This window comes from Histoplasma capsulatum, genomic scaffold, assembly GCF_000149585.1.
Source record: "Histoplasma capsulatum NAm1 scaffold_2 genomic scaffold, whole genome shotgun sequence".
Taxonomy (NCBI): Eukaryota; Fungi; Ascomycota; class Eurotiomycetes; order Onygenales; family Ajellomycetaceae; genus Histoplasma; species Histoplasma mississippiense.
In genome coordinates this window covers 3,302,662-3,318,911 of record NW_001813981.1, presented here as the reverse complement: position 1 = coordinate 3,318,911, position 16,250 = coordinate 3,302,662, and the positions used below count along the sequence as shown (strand labels likewise).

Here is a 16,250-nt window from a genome sequence, read left to right as displayed (position 1 = left end):
CCCACGAGATCTTCTCAAGACGGTCGAACCCCTTCCAGTTCCAATTAGGGTTCTGAGAAAGAAGCTGTCACTACAAAGTCTATTCTGTCGCGTGGTAGCCGCATTCTTCGACGCAAGGGAAGCAAATTCAGCATCTCTTCCACCCTAACCCTAGACGAGGAAGACGAAATGGCCAGAGGAGCTCACTCTGCGTCCCAGAAAACGGATGCGCTTGGGATATTCTACCGCAGCCATAGATCGCGGCACAGCGACACCCGTTCGTGTTCCTCCCTCCCCTCCCCCCTTTCCCCCTTATTCTTGTTAACCTGCGTATACATACATATGAATTGCTTGGGTTTTGGCTGACATTGGCTGCGTTTGTTCTCTCCTTTTCATGGTATAGATGCTCTGAAGAAGAATATCTCTGACCCCTTCGACTTCCAACATGTTACACATACAAGCCCCAGCCAGCTCCCACCTTTGAATAACTGTCATCTCCATGATATAGTGACGGAATTCTCCGTCATTAGGGCCTCCCAGCGTCCTGGCAGCGAGCTGAAGGGAATCAGAGCCGAACGCTTGCATTCCGAAAACTCTTCCTCTGACAATATTTCCACCAACAATGATGCCATTCTGCGCACTTGGGACTCAAAGTTCCAGCACTCCCATAGCCCCCCTCGATCACCTAATGCACGCACCTCACCTAACTCCCATTCCAATCTTCAATCAAACCGCAATTCTCGATCAGTAGAAAATTTTTCTCGCCCAGTGTCTCGCCTGTCCAGGCAACAATCATCCCCATCGATGATACCGCCTCCTCGATCGTCTTCAAAGCTGGCAACACCTGATATCCCTGAGCCATCACCTCAAACCATTGATGCCCTGCTTGGTCTTCATTCTACCTTTGTTGTTCCAGAAACAACGTACGATGATACACAAGAGCAACACCTCCCAAAGCTGGATCTGCCCAGCGTCTTCCCCGGTGTCGGAAACGCTATCACACCTGATGACGATGAGCCAGTAATGGCCCGTACACCGCCATCGAATATTCATACTTTTGATCTCGCAGATGTTCCAGAGGAGGACGAGACTGCGGCATTCCGCAATAGTGAGGCACGAAGCTCCGTCCTCGCAACTTCGTCAGAACCTTTCCGCTTTGGACAGTCCACCCCCAGAGTGGACTTCGATAAACCTTTACCTGCAGTGCCTTCATATACACAACGCATCCAAGAGCCGCTTGGATCGCCTACGATTCCAGCACTTGCTGGAGATTCCGATGCAGCTTTTGCACAGAAGAAATGGGCGTTGAACAAGCGGCGTTCGATATTGCAATGTCCAGCAGATGACTTGTCATGGGAGGATGACATCGATTATTGCTACGAGCATGCTGCAGAGTCAAATTCAAATTTCGATTGGCAACGCACTTCATTTGAAGAACTGGAAATGAGAGAGAGACTCGAGAGCCTGACTATTAGAGCAATCCCCGTGGCTGATTCCCCCAACGCCATTGGCACAGAAAAGTTTGCCGAACCCATTGATCTCCAGAATCAAGAGAGTCAGGATGCATCGGAACACAGTGACCGGCAAAGCATCAATGAGAACACCGCTACGGTGCCCCTTTTCATTGCTGCGAGTTATGATGTTAGCCCAATAACAGCGACCAGTCTTCTTCCATGCGTTCAAGCAGATCCATTATCACAAGCCGATTACTTTAGAGCCGAGCATGTGCCAATCGTGGCAGCGCCCTTTGGAGATGACATGGTGTCAAGTCAAGCCTATGACGAGTTGATTCCGGGCGGCCAAAAGATCGATGAACATTATCCCTTGTACTTCCCAACCCAGGTGGACGAGCCCGTCGATTCTTCCCGAGGAAGCTGCTCTCCAATCAGCAAGTGCAACTCGCAGGAAAGCATTATTCTGTCCCGCGCGGCATCAGTCGCACGAAAGCATCGCTCGTCGGTGTCCACAATCAGTGTTCCCGAGTTAGTGCATAGTTCGAACCGCAGCCACCCAGCCGTGGATTATGATTCCATGCCCTCTGCCGGTGAACAGCAAATGAAGAAAATTGCCTCCCGCCCGCCCCCCATCGCCATTCATCAACGAAGTAAGAGCCTGGCGCGAGAGCTCACTCAGCGATCGGCGCCTATCTTGTCCGCAGATTCTGTGGATGGCTATAATTCTGAGGTCTCATCTGTCCCGAAGATGCCGTATCACGATCGCGCGAAGTCTGTATCCGCCTTGGATCTGTGCCAACCTACCTCGCCCGTCAAGACCAAGACCCCTGAGACTCGAAAGCGGTCTGTCACTGTAACCCGTGGCCCTAGTGGTCGGAAGGCTCGAAAGTCATACTCGCTTTTTCCCACTGCAGCTGCAGCGACTCCCCGCCCCCGCATCGCGGTGAGAAAAATGTAAACGCAGATCGAAGAAAGAAAAATAGCAAGTGGTGTTCCACCGTTGGCGATGTGTGCACTTCTCACTGACCGCCAATTAGTCTCTTGTGGTAATTTGGGAGAGGGGCCTCTGGCCCTATATTCCTCACCACCTGTACATTGCATCGCACAATTGTTTCCTTTCCTTTTTAAACATCATCAGTTTTCCATTTTCCAATTTTGCTTGCGTCCACGCGAAAAAGCAAATAAAGTTTTGTACCCCTATATAGATAGACGGCAGTTGGTTTGGTTGTTTTTTTTTTTCTCTTTTATTTCTCTCTCTCCTTTACTTGCTTTTTCAACTTCTCTTTCTCTTTCTCTGCCCAGTCGCGCCCCAAAAAGTTTTGATGTATCATCAATAAAAAGCTGGATCGTTTTACTCTTTCCTTTCTTTTTTTTTTGGTTTTCTACCCCATCCTTGCATATTGCTGGCATTTATGACATCATTTTCATTTCTCATCAACCTTGCACTCTATATTTCTCATCCTTATCCTCCCTCCTGCCTGCCCACCCTGCCTATCCTTTTCGCATTTCCTTTCTAAGTCCATACATATATGGCGAAGACATTCGTTTTGATAACTGACACTTCACATTTTATCTTATGAGCCCCACGACCTCATTTTGGTTTTTTGAGCTTTTATACTCTGTTTGGGAAACAGCGTCTATATTACATGATACACATTACTCATGTCTACATACATACACATCACATAATCATTCATATATATTCATATATATATCTATATTTTTTTTTTCTTCTTAGTTTTTACTTCCCTCACTGTCATTCATTCTGGTGATATATCTATCATCTTTTTCCCCCTTGTTTTCAGATTTCTTTCTTTTGTCAGTCAGCCTTCCACTTGGCCTTTTACATTCCTTCTGCATGTTTCTTATTTATTCAACTTTCAACCTTTCCTTTTTCTCTCTTCTCTCTTTTGGCAAACGGCGGAATAAAGGATGGGATGTAATTGGATGAGGTTGATGAGATGGTGGATTCTAATCCTTCGCTATTAACATAAAAAGAGGGGGAAAAGTGAGAGCAGACAAGAAGTCGAAGGCTCTGCTTTTTCTTCTTTTCTTCTTTTTCTTTATATAACAAAAAAAAAAAAAAAAAAACATTATGCTCACATTTTACATATAATATAGGCTGGAGGGATTCGTTTGATTTAGCTTGGGGTTAGTCGGCTTGATTGAATTTAACTTTTTTTTTCTTGGGTACCTATCTAATTCATTGAAGCTCTGAATAAAATATGGTCTTTTCAACATCTTCATGCCCGCCCTTCTCCATGTGCCGTATGTACAATGATAGGTACACATGTACGGGTGCATATCTATACCTCAAATGTAGGAGAACAAAAAAAGAAAAGGGATCTCTTCCCCGATATCCACCCGCACGGCATGATCGCGAAATAAATTATACAACTCACACGTCATGCATCTCCGTCATACATATCTGGAATGAAGAAGAAAACGAAGTAAAGTAAAATGCATAAATTAACGAGAGTCATGAGGGGAGATGGAAGGTGAAGACGAAGGGGGATGGGGATGGGGATGGGGATAGAGATGAAAGATGGAGAAGCGCAGATGGGATTTCCACATGTACAGTACATACACTACCCACCCCTACATACAGACCGTTGCGTAACCGTCTAGATCCAGATATCTAGATAGATATAATATATACCTGGCATGGAGAAAATCGGGTTTCATCATTATCCCCACGCGCCGTCTTGTTAAATTATTATTTATTATGTTTGGGGAGGCGGGGGTTTTGGATTGGTTCGTTCCCTCTACTACTAGCAACGCAATGGCCTAACTAACATATTATGATGTTATGTATCGATTCAGGGCAGCTGCGCCGGCAATTTTGTCGATTGATGGCATTGAACATTGAGGCGAGAGGTATGTATGTACTTAGTTTAGTATCCCTTTTCTTGATTTCAACCGATAGATTTATTTGTCCCCCTCAAAAAGTCCCGAATACTTCTTACTTTCCTCACTGACTTTCTGTATTTATTTATACAACCAGTTTTTAGCTGCATTTTGCAAAAAGGGCAAGCGGATTTGGAAGGGGGATTGCTCATTTCCAAGATGCAGGTCAGTATATCGGCCAGTGTTATATGATGAGTATCACGAACAGATAAAGATGGCTAGATAGGCTGCGGCGTAACTTCGTACAGTACAGTAGTTACATTGCTAGCTAGTACTAGTTGTAGTTGGTCGTGAAAAGCCATATTCCATATTCCATATTCCACATGGGAAGGCGGTCAGCACGCCAGCAGATGAACATGCAAAGTTGTTGAAAACCATTCAACTGACACACACACACACACACACAGAGAGAGAGAGAGAGAGAGAGAATTGCTACTGTGCGTCGCTATGCAGCCTGGGTGGTTTGTTCGACGGAGCATGCGTGCCTCCCACTTAACAAACTAATAGGAAATGTTTCCTGGGAGCCGGGTGGAAAGCGTTTTCGGATTGATTCTTTTTTTTTTTTTTTTTTTTTTTTTTTTTTTGGCTAGACTCCTCCACATTTGGCCGCATCACATATTTCAATTGTGGTTTGAGATAAAATGTGACAGTTAGATGTACATATGTGTACAGATCTGTACAGTACATACATTGAGTTGTAATCAGGATTTGTTTTTGATATCTATCCATGCAGGGCACAAACCCCCCATTATTTCGAACAATGCAAGAAGTTGTATTGGATGCATGGAATCGAACTTTTTCCACGAGGCCATGTCATGTCATGTTGGAATATGGTTCAACATGCCCTGCTCAAAAGGCTGAAACACATCTATGATGCTTCTATCCCATCGCTGAAGTTACATTCATACCAAGAAATGAGGAACAAAATAGCGATCCGCCAGCTCAAGACGCCGATGGATCAATCTTCGTATGGTCTCTGTTATGGCGGCGCAAACTGTCATATCAACTCACTCCTGTCAGGCACACCTGGTCAAATACTACCTTATCTCTGTATGTGCTTGGGTAGTGCTGGCTGGGAATATGACTTGAGTCAAAGAGTAAAGGAAAACAGGGCCGAAGCTTGAGATCTAAGGTTAGCACTACATGTGAACCCCTGCTGCTTCGACAAAGAGAGGGAGGGTCCGGATCTATTTCAAGCTGGTGTTGTGATCAGCATGCAATGGCTTGACGCTACTTATAAGCAGGTACCTCGCCCAGGCATTGCAATTCCTTTTCACTTCGCAGTGGGCGTGTGTTTTCTTAGTTGTCACTTCAAACACTCCACTCATTTCACCCGGCCATCTACAATAATGCACCTCCACTTCCTCCTCCTCAGCACCCTAGGGGCGGCAATGACCGTTTCCGCGGGAGCAGATGACAGTGGCAGTCACGAAATTCCATCTGCCGTTGTTCCCGAATGCCCAAGGAAAAGTAAGATCGTATTCAACAAATCGGTTCCGGAGGGAACGACATTCCCATCGACTCAAGTCGACCTGTGTTACAGTACCAAAGGATCCGAGATTTCTCCCATGCTCCATCTGACATTCACGGCCTTCGACGAAAAGTACTTCTATTTCAATCCCAGTCAGGGAACCAACGACGACATATGGAAGTACTCGGTGATGGAGGCGTTTATACAACTCGGCGATGAGCCACCCCAAACATACCTCGAATTCGAAGTAAATCCGAACAACGTCACCTACCAGTCGTTTATTTACAATCCTTCGCGCGTGCGTGCAGAAAATGCGCCTATGGATCACGCTTTCATCTCTGATCCCTTCGGGGATGGGATGTTGGCGAAAACAACTCTCAATCGCCAAGACAAGACTTGGAAGTCGGAAGTTCAGATCCCGCTTGCCCTGTTTAACGCGCCCGAGGATCTTCGTGGTACACGCTGGAGAATGAATTTCTTCCGCACCATCACCAACCCGCAGACATTCCCTGATCAGAAACTGGGGGCTTGGAGCCCGCCTAATGAGCCGAACTTTCATATGACACCATTTTTTGGTCATGTGGCTTTTGTTTAGACAGGAGCAGTGGGATTTCCATTCACGCTCTTCTCAATATTCAACCGGAGGTATGCCGTACGCGGCGTTTGCATACTTGGCTTTCGATTCTCATGCAGGTACCTGCGATTCGTTTTGATGTTATTTATATGGCCCACTTTGCTTAGATTGTTGCCAATCAGAGAAACTTGAACAGCCATCTGCTCAATCCAAGAAATCGGCTTTACGTAACATATCGTATTCCTTTCCACAAAACGTTCAACCATTTCTTGGTAGAGCAATTTCGATCGCGAAAAGACCCATGCGCCTGAACCACAGTCGCGCATCAAAGGGTATCACGCATCTTACCTATCTTCAAATGAACAAAATGCAAGGTACTTTGCATAAGCGTATCGTGGGAACAAAGGGATCTTAAAGGGGCTATATGCACGTACCGTTGATAAACAAAACAAAAGTTTAACAAAACAACAGAGGCTTTGAATTTGCTCAGTGAAAAAGAAATAATCTGTGCGTTTTTTTTTTTTTTTCTTTATCTTGCCTCTTTTCGGTAGGTCACTAAAATTGTACCCGGCAAATGTGACCCTGTTTGTTAGCATTCCTATTTTTCCGCTTTGATCCTGTTGGTCCTTTTCTCACTCTGCTCCAAGAATCTTGCGCGGTGTTCTGCCATGACTGCGAATGTGGATGGATTGTTTAGATGGATCCGTGCTTGAAGGATATGGTGAACGTGAGGGGTCAGCCATCAAGAGTATTGGGATGACAGATAATATTGCTGTTCCCATAGCAAGCCCCGTAGAAGACCTCACAAGGCAAGGTTGACATGAGTCCGGATCTGCGTGGGTTTCATTCGATATATCCACCATCCGCGTTGGTATTGGGGGAACTCACCAGACTTCTATAGGTTATTAATAGATCTTTTGAAGACAAAAAGGCGTGCAGAAAAAGTTGAATCGAACCTGAGCATTCCCCACAATTTGATAACCCAACATCCCCATGTTGGATCCGCAAGGAGAGAAAACGGGTAACATCTCGCAAAGTCCAACTTCTTTTCGCATATCAGCGTAATGGCTAAGATTCTTCTCCAAACTTCTCCCACCTCACAGCAACAGTTCTTCTCTCTTCCCCTCATGCAGTCGGATAAAATAGCAGATAGTCCCGGAAATGGAAACGATACTAACCCGAAGGCGAACTCAACAACAAAAAGTCTGGCTCAATTGTATCATTCTGAGGCCTGGTTAAAAATGCCGCCCATTCCCTTAGATTCTGAAGCTCTTTCAAGATCGGTTTGCGACAGCGCGGAGGCATGAATGTCCCGCCAAAAGACGACCTGCTTACGCAAAGGATTTCCAATTTTGCTCATGGTGCTGAAAGCTGTCATGCAGTTATGATCATACTTGTGTTGAATTCAAGGTGAGACTTTGCTCAACCTTCGGGGCTGATGGAAATAACAACTTGGGGGCATGGTTTGACGCTATAAACACTATTTAACCCACTTCTAACAGACTGTTTGAATTGTTATATATTAACTCCATGGTAATGGTGCTGGAAAGATGGGTTGGGATGGTTTTATTGCTACCAACTCAGCAGAAATGTGAATGAAACACATTTGAGAGAAAACCCGATTACCTGGTCTGAGAAGGGTATAAAAGAGGCAGAAGTGGATTGTTTGAAGTCTGAAGAAAGTTTGCTGCTTCTGACCTGACAAAGTTGGCGTGAGGCTAAAATCTCACAGCATTTTCCTTTTTATTTACAATCTCAATTGTCCTTGATCATAGCGGTACATCATTCGAGGAACCTGTCCTTAACAGTGCGATATTCTGGATACTGAATGTCTGCGCTCTGATTGTAATATCTCAGCAACCTTCCCACTAGTTATTGGTCCCTATACTGGATGAATAACCAGTGGAATGCTCTGTCACATCACTCTTCCGAATGTGTGGGCTGCAGTGGCTTTATCGATATTAATACTATAATCAATATCAATATCATGGAATACGAACGCGGATACATCAGTTTGATGTGACTTGTAGATGTAACAAATGGTGGCCGATACCCGATAGTAGGCAGATATACAAAATATATGTCCACCGGCGGAATTATCCCGAGCTACCCCAGGTAAATCATATCAAAATGGGTTTTTTTTTTTTTTTTTTTTTTTTTTTTTTTTTTTTTGAAATGACGTGGATTCTGAAGTTAATTCATATCTTATGTTTCTGCACTGAAGTATGCAAAAAGCGTCATAGGTGTCTGGTGTGAGTGATGGTCGATGTCTGAGAAAGCTGAGGCAGTGCCTTGCAAGGTAAAAAATGTGTGGCAAACATCGATTCTGCCTCCCGCAGTACGCCTTGGTTGGGACGAGCTTTTCAAAAGCTGGATATGAACCGCAAACCGATACGAGGTCTTCACTTGCAATCGCAAGGCTCAGTTCCGACCCTTGCCGTGATTCCGCCGAGCTTCTCACCAGGCAGCTAAATAAGTTATATATTTGACATGGAGGAAGAAAATGAGAAGAATATCGCCGTAGCTCACAACAGAGCTCTTTTGCAAATATCCAAAAGCTGCTTTTTTCTTTTTTGCAAAGTCGGAAACAAATTCTTGCTGCGCCATCATATAGGGTCTCCCTGAATGTTCTTTTCATTTCATGATCGCTGGTGTCAACTCTCTGCGAACTTGAAATCACCAACATTGTCCTACCATGGAAAGCCGCGTCGTCAAAAAACAGCTAATTTTCCGCATTAATGGCCCGAATAGACCGCCTCGGAAATCTGAGGAGGAAAATGGCAAGTCAAAGGACACTGTCTATCATCCCCGCCGGCCCCATCGCAAGTCTCGAGCTGGCTGTTTGAATTGCAAGAAACGGCGGGTCAAGGTATGTCCAATAGCTTTGGTCGCTTTGGACGTGGAAACATATTGATTTTCGCTTCAAGTGTGATGAGACAAAACCCGAGTGCCAAAAGTGCATGACGTACGGCGTAGGCTGCGATTACTCGACAACACTGGTTCAGCGATGTCAACCGATATTGCACGCGGGATCTTGTCAAGTTGCTCCCGGCCCACGTCTTCTGCCTTCATCGATACAATTCTCGATGTCTGTGGCCGATTTAGCTGATAAGATCGAACGGGTCCTACAACTTGATGAGTCCACTGATAGGGCTTTCCTCCAGGTGATGAGTTCAATAAGCCATAGAACTGTGGAATTTTTCCATCACTTCATAACTATGGCCGCCCATGCGTCTTCGTCGTCTGATGCCCATAGACGAGTCATGAGTGGTAAAATGATTCAACTTGCTTTCCAGGTACAGATTACTTTACAATCGATTTCCTTCTTTGCCCATTCCCCTTGCAAACTACTAAATGTGTTTGCCCCTAGAACCCAAGCCTCATGCATGCCGTTTTTGGCGTTGCAGTAACACACCTCCGCCGTCTTCTGCCCTATGACAAATCCTATGCTATTGCCGCAGGGGTCCATTGGGAGCGTGCATTAAAACTTTACCGTAGGGAAATTTCAAAGCCAATTGACGAGCACAATATGGACCCTCTAATGTCGACTTGCATGTTATTGGGTACCATCATTTTCAGCCCGGAGGAATGTAAACCAGCTAGTTCTTGGGTGTTTTCATCGGATCCTACGCGGCTCTCGTGGCTGCTGGGCCAGTCCGGGCTTCGATATATCCTCGAAGCCATCACCATCCAGCAACTGCGGCAAAGCATTTGGTTCGAAGCTTTCATGGAATCTGATGATGAGGATCACACATTCAACAATAACTCACCGGGCCGGGAGGGACTGCATCCGGAGCTTGCAGAGCTGTGTGAGATCCACGAAACGACCACCGAAGAATCCAATCCATATCACTGGCCACTCCGAATGCTCAGCCCCATGCTGCCTCTCAAAGCGGACAGAAACAACTTTGCGAAACTCATCCCCTTCATTGGGAGACTCTATCCCGCATATACCAAGCTCCTACAGGAGAAGGATCCCAGGGCGCTCCTCATACTAAGTTATTGGCTTGGGAAACTGTGCGAGGAGAAGCAATGGTGGACATACACCAAAGTTTCTTCCGAGTGCTTCGCAATTTGCATGTATCTTGAACATAATGAGGACCCTCGAATTTTGAAACTGCTTCAATATCCGGCGGAGAAATGTGGCTATGTCTTGAACTATGTCCTCAAAGATATAATTACGCAAGAAAACGAGGGCCTCGTTTATTTCCCCTGAAACAGCGACTGGAAATGTCATTACATGCTTGCGAAATCGATATTGTAAACTTGCACTACAAATGTCACAGAACCTTAAATAATTGATCCTGATACTCTTGAGCGAGAAATTCGGAGAGCACTTCGAATTCTAGCTCCGGAATTCGATTAGCTTCGTGGCATCGGAATGGGGCGGATTTTTAGAAGGGCGATCGATTTCAGGTCACTACTGTCACGAAAGAGTGCTTTCCCTAGGTTTTTCTTACTTTCCTATTCCTACATGTTTCCTTTCTTCGGAATTCTCGCTACTTTTTCAATATATGATATTTCCAATTAGTATATAAGGCTCCAATCATTTCTCAACTATAAACAGAAGATAATCGCAATATGTTACCGGCTCGAAGCAACCCTATGAGATAACTGAAGAACCTTTGATATTTAGAATTTTGTATGCCACATCTTGAATGATTTAAATATCCACCAAAACAACTTCCAGTTTATAGATGCATTTATTTTCTTCCGCCATCGTGAAGTGAATGGGTGTTTCTAAATTACCCAAGCCTTGTGGAGCTTATTACTGCTATTCATAGAAATAATTTCCCTGCCCTGAGCCCGCCTAGGTTCAATATATCAAAGCCGGGTTTATCTATTTACAGTACATTAGCTTTCCCATAACCTGTTTCGTATACTACGTACACATACTTTCTCAAGACCTCCATTTTCTTGAACTTTCTCCCATCTGTAATCACTTCTTCCCCTTAACCTCAGGCAATGCACCCCGAGCCTTCAACTCACAAAACCACAGCTCCTCCTCCGCAAACATCCAGAGCCCCTCCTTACCAAAGCAGAAATTTGCTGTAGTACTCCCAACGACGATCTTCCCCACCAAATGTCCCTTGGGGTCCCACACGTGCACACCATCCCCACATCCAGAGTATACAAACCCCTTCTCATCACACTTAATCCCATCCGGTACTCCATTATCACAATAGGCAAACAGCCGCCGATTTGCCAAACGAGTTCCCCCATCCACTACATCATAAACATAGATAGAAGCCGGTGACGTCCCGCAGAACGAGAAATTATGTCCATCCCCTATATGGCCATGACTCTGTATCGCACCTGTATCCGAGATGTACATGAGGGTGTAGTCTGGATTGAAACAAAGGCCATTGCACATACTGAAGCCATCGGCGACAACCCAACATTGGCATGTTGAGGGTCGGAAGCAGTATACTTGTTTGGGCAGCTCGGGAACGGGGCGGAATGCCTGCTCGAACCCATATGTCGGATCCGTGAACCATATGTCTCTCGTCCCATGGTGAACGACGACGTCGTTGATCGAAGAGAATTCACGGCCGTGGAAGTTATTTATCAGAGTGTCTGCGGTGCCGCAGACGGGGTCGACCAGGGTGAGGGCAGAGGGCTTGCCGTTGCCACCACCAGTATCCATGTTGCCCTGGGCGCAGTAGAGGATTTTGCCCTGGTAATTACAGGCGCCATTGGGCTGGCTGACGATATCAAAGCCTGGCTTCTCGGTGAGTTTCTCAATCTGCCAGGTGTCGGCTGTTATGGCGTAGAGGTCGATTCTGGGGTCGCTGGTCTGGTAGTTTGATGTGAAGTAGATACTGTTTGTGCTTGGGATGTATACCCCGGCTTCATGGGCGAATTTATCCTTCGCATCTTTGCGGGACGAGACGAGAGATAACCGGGCATTGAGACCGAGCACATCGTTAATGAATTTGTCCGAGTAAACAACAAATGAGGGAGCGGAGCTGAAGGACCGGGCATAAGAGCTGTCGGTTGCTGCCCGTTTAGTGTCAAAATATGCAATCTTGGTGGTGGAGGCGAGGGCTGGAGGGTGCATTGCGGCTAGTATTACGGTTTGGTTTCTTCGAAAAATATACTGAGCAATAACTCAACGATGATTACGGATTTCTAATGGGAGTTGTTAGATGAGTCCAAGCGTTGGGAAGTTGCCAACAAGAAGAAACGGTTGCAGAAACGGTTGCCCCGCGCTCACAGAGTTCCTGTCTGTCGTGGAGCAATGGATCCAAAATGTCAAGATGAATTTTAAGTTGCCGATACAAAATCCTGACAATATTTGTGGAAGAAGGCTGATATCGGTTTTCTGTTTGGTGGTCTTCCCGCAATAGTTTGGAGGCTACGTAGAGATATGGAATCCGCCGTGATCCGGCTATGAATAGAACGGATTGAACCAAACTTCATCTCTTCATTCATTCCAATTACCTATATATAGATATAACGTAGAGCAAGCAAATAAGGAGATCAATAGAGATCCCTGCTTTGAAATCCGAGAAAAGGAGAAGTACAGTATACTGCACCTGAAAGGGTAAACGCAGAATGATAAAATAATAAAGACAAGTGATGAATGGATATGGGAATTCAAACCAGTAGGAAAGTGATACCGCACTGAACGCACCATAAAGGACACCAATGCATGTTTCTTAAAAACATATAGTTAGGGAAACAAACAAATAGACCAGCTTAAAAGAGGCCATGGAAAGGGGGCGACAAGAAAATACGAAACGGAAAATCAGCCGATGAGAGAAAATTAAACGTTCTGAGTATATATAGTGATTCGTGTGCTGGAGGTAATGGCTGCAACATATCAACTAGTCCCCGCTGATGTTGGTGCCGTGAAAATTTTGGTGCACACAGAACGCTTACTCTTCATCTTCATCTTCATCCGTGCGATCCTTCATCTCCGTATCTCTATCCCCACTACCAGCACGGTCCATGGCCTCGTCACCACTTTTCTCCTCAAAAAGATCATCCTCGTCATTTGGCTCCGCATCCGGCGAGGCAGGGCGAGCTTTCTTCCCTGCACTCTCCACTTCACTCTCCCCTTCTTCATCCTCATCATCCTCAATGCGAAGATTCAACTTTGTCCGCCGCCGTCGCACAACAGCATCAGCATCCTTATCCTCATCCACAGAGACCCCTCCAGCAGTAGTATCACGCATATCGTCATCCTCGTCACGATCCGAAACGGGGGAACCAGCATCACGATTAGCCCCATTCGCTTCCCTGGTCCCAGATCCTGCGCCTTCTTCGCCGTCCTCACTCTCAGACTCAACCACAATCTCACTACTTTTATACTTACTAGACTTAGTAGTGGACCGTCTCTCCAGCCGTCTCCGTTTCCGCGGCGCGGGGTGATCTTCTGCATCAGATTCCAGCTCACTTTCTGGACCCGTACTCCGATCCTTAGACTTCCTCCCTGCCGCACCACTATCGTCCCCAGCATCCTTTTTCTTCCGCTTACTCGCCGCCGCCGCCTTCTTCTTTCTTTTCACCTTATCCCCGGTCTCGGAGTCAGTGGTATACTCTGCTTCTTCCCTAGCCCGCTCTTCCTCTGCACGTATCGCAGCAAGGCGCTGCGCTTCCTCAATTAGCCGCTGCCGGTCCTCAGCAATCTGTCTCTTCCGTTCCAACTCAGCCTCCTCCACCTTCCGCTTCTCCTCTTCGCGCCTCCTCAATTCAGTCTCCCGCGCCTCCCGCGCCTGCTGTAACTTCGTGGCGTTCTTCTCCTCGTATTCCCCCTGGCTCTGTAGCGTCCGCTCCAGCTTTCTGCGGATGGTATTTTTGCCCATGTTCGCGCGCTGCTCCAAAGAGCCGCGGGGGTAAGGTGGATGCTTGGCTTTCGCAATTTGGCTGAAGGTGTTGATCGCTTCATCAAGGCCGTCGGAAGCGATTTGGACGTCTTGGAGCGACTTTTGGGTTTCCGGGAGAGAGACTACCAGTTGCGCGATCTGGTTTTGGACGAATGCGACGTTAAATTCAAGGTGGATTTGTTCGGGGGCAATGGCGCGAGCGCGTTGGGTACAGTCCAGGGCGGTATTCATAGCCGCCAGGTTCATTTCTTGCATGCCTTTCAAGAGCCAGACACGGCCGAGACAGGCTAGAATTTGGGTATCGCGTTGTCTATCCTTGGAGAGAGCGGCTTCGTACTAGAGTTAGGTTAGTAAACATCGAACATGGCAAGTTGTTCTTTTCCTTTTCTATTCTTAGGCTAAACCACTTACGTTCTCAATGGACTTAGAAAATTGCCTAAGCTCAGCATACACATGTCCAAGATTAAGGTAGACGCTCGCGTCGCGCAGTGTGTCTCGAATGCGTGAGAAGATCTGTACCGCAGTCGTGTAATCCTTTCTATCATCAACCAATGCAATAGCAATCCCCTGCGCCGCATAAGCATTCTTCGGATCAAGTTGTAGCGCCTTATCAAAGAACTCCACAGCCTTCTCGTACATCTTTCTTCGTTTCTCTCTATCCTGCTCTGTATCGCGCCTCATGTCTCGAGCGGCAAGGAGGAAGATATTGCCCATTCCCGTAAGCGAGTACCTGTCATGTTTATCATATCCCTGAAGTGTATGCTTGTAGTGACGTTGTTCGTGGTCTTCGGCGATATTTGCTACCCTTCTCTTCGATTTGCTTAGGTACCAGCCAAACAGAGCACGGACTTCAAGATTTGTAGACTCTAGTTCATATAATTTGGCCATTTTCTTGGGTCCTTCGTCTGTTGGGCTTTGGCGGAGAGCGATATATGTCAATCGGGCATTGGCTTCGGTGTAATCACTATGCCTCTCCAGAAGTCCTTCATATACCTTTTTGGCTTCCTCGGGCATGGACGCGGCCTCATAAGTTCTGGCGAGATTATAGCTGATTGTGGTAACGAAAGCATCGGTGTCGGCCGAATCATCTCTGTCACGAGATTTCACGCAAGCATTGAGGGCTGTCTGGAACATATTCCGTGCAAGTTCTATCTTCTCAGAATGATACAAGAAGCAGCCCATATTGTTCAACAGCTGAGGCGCCAAATGTTCCCGAAGGAGGTTCGTTGTTGTCTCCTCATCATGGATATCCTCGGGCCGCTCGGTATCCGGGATCTGAGCCAGCTGCATCTGCTCGACATGCTGCAGGCACTGCATGCTCTTCTCTGGCGAACCACTCTCGTACAGTCGTGCAAGATAAAGTAAAACAGACTCATCAGGCGAAAGTTTTTTCTTCTCATCTTTCCACGACGCACGCACGGACTCGAGGAGGCTCGTGGCTTTCTTCACTTCAGCGGACTTGTCCTCTTTGAGCGGGCTAGACTGGGCTGCAAACACTTCCTCCGCAAAGAGAGCCCCAAGCAGGGTCATCGACTCTGGATTCTTCGTCTGCTGGATAATCTTTTCCAGACGAAATTTGGCCCCATCATAGTCACCGGTCCTCACTTGCATTTGCACAGCGCCGAATTTCGCCGGCAGGTATCCTCTATCCCCACCACCTCGGGCCTGGTCTGACCGGGTGTAATACTCGTTGGCTCTTGCAGAGTTGCCTTCAAAGTGTTCCTTTCGCGCGAGTAAATACCATCCATCACTAGCAATCGCGTTAACATCAGTGAGTTCAATCGCCTTGCGGGCTAGCGCTTCGACAGTTGGGAAATGTTTGCGGAGTAAGAAATAGCCGCCAAACATGGAACAGGTCATGGGATATTCCTTGTCCACTTTGAATGCTTTCTGCGTGTACTGCGTCATGGCTATTTTGTACAAAGAGCCGAAAGCCGGGTCGTTGGTTGCGTGCCGAGAGCTGTCATAGAGATAGTAAGCTCCCAGAAGGAAATGGGCAACTTTGGATTCCGGATTCTGCACCGTCGAGCAGA

General features: G+C 46.5%; 5 protein-coding genes across 5 annotated transcripts in view; 3 read left to right on the top strand and 2 right to left on the bottom strand.

Annotated features, from left to right (window-relative positions):
* Positions 1-168: 168 nt before the first annotated feature.
* On the top strand, positions 169-2,391 carry HCAG_03028 (predicted protein; the record flags this gene model as incomplete). Its single annotated transcript, XM_001542807.1, has 2 exons — positions 169-256; positions 383-2,391. 2 exons carry the CDS (start codon positions 169-171, stop codon positions 2,389-2,391), a joined length of 2,097 nt encoding a protein of 698 aa, XP_001542857.1.
* Positions 2,392-5,689: 3,298 nt separating this feature from the next.
* On the top strand, positions 5,690-6,406 carry HCAG_03027 (conserved hypothetical protein; the record flags this gene model as incomplete). Its single annotated transcript, XM_001542806.1, has 1 exon — positions 5,690-6,406. One exon carries the CDS (start codon positions 5,690-5,692, stop codon positions 6,404-6,406), a length of 717 nt encoding a protein of 238 aa, XP_001542856.1.
* A 2,285-nt stretch (positions 6,407-8,691) lies between these two features.
* HCAG_03026 (predicted protein) lies at positions 8,692-10,601 on the top strand (the record flags this gene model as incomplete). The annotated part of the gene is made up of 4 exons (XM_001542805.1): positions 8,692-8,861; positions 9,137-9,254; positions 9,550-9,681; positions 9,756-10,601. The coding sequence occupies 4 exons, from the start codon at positions 8,692-8,694 to the stop codon at positions 10,599-10,601; spliced, it is 1,266 nt and encodes a 421-aa protein (XP_001542855.1).
* A 562-nt stretch (positions 10,602-11,163) lies between these two features.
* HCAG_03025 (predicted protein) lies at positions 11,164-12,446 on the bottom strand (the record flags this gene model as incomplete). Its single annotated transcript, XM_001542804.1, has 2 exons — positions 11,164-11,225; positions 11,375-12,446. The coding sequence occupies 2 exons, from the start codon at positions 12,444-12,446 to the stop codon at positions 11,164-11,166; spliced, it is 1,134 nt and encodes a 377-aa protein (XP_001542854.1).
* Positions 12,447-13,266: 820 nt separating this feature from the next.
* The window catches only part of HCAG_03024 (conserved hypothetical protein), a gene marked incomplete at both ends in the record, with an annotated part of 3,969 nt that continues 985 nt past the window's right edge, over positions 13,267-16,250 (bottom strand). Inside the window, 2 exons of the mRNA XM_001542803.1 lie at positions 13,267-14,553; positions 14,629-16,177. Of these exons, the coding sequence (XP_001542853.1) occupies positions 13,267-14,553; positions 14,629-16,177 (2,836 nt within the window). The remainder of the gene's footprint in view (positions 14,554-14,628; positions 16,178-16,250) is intronic.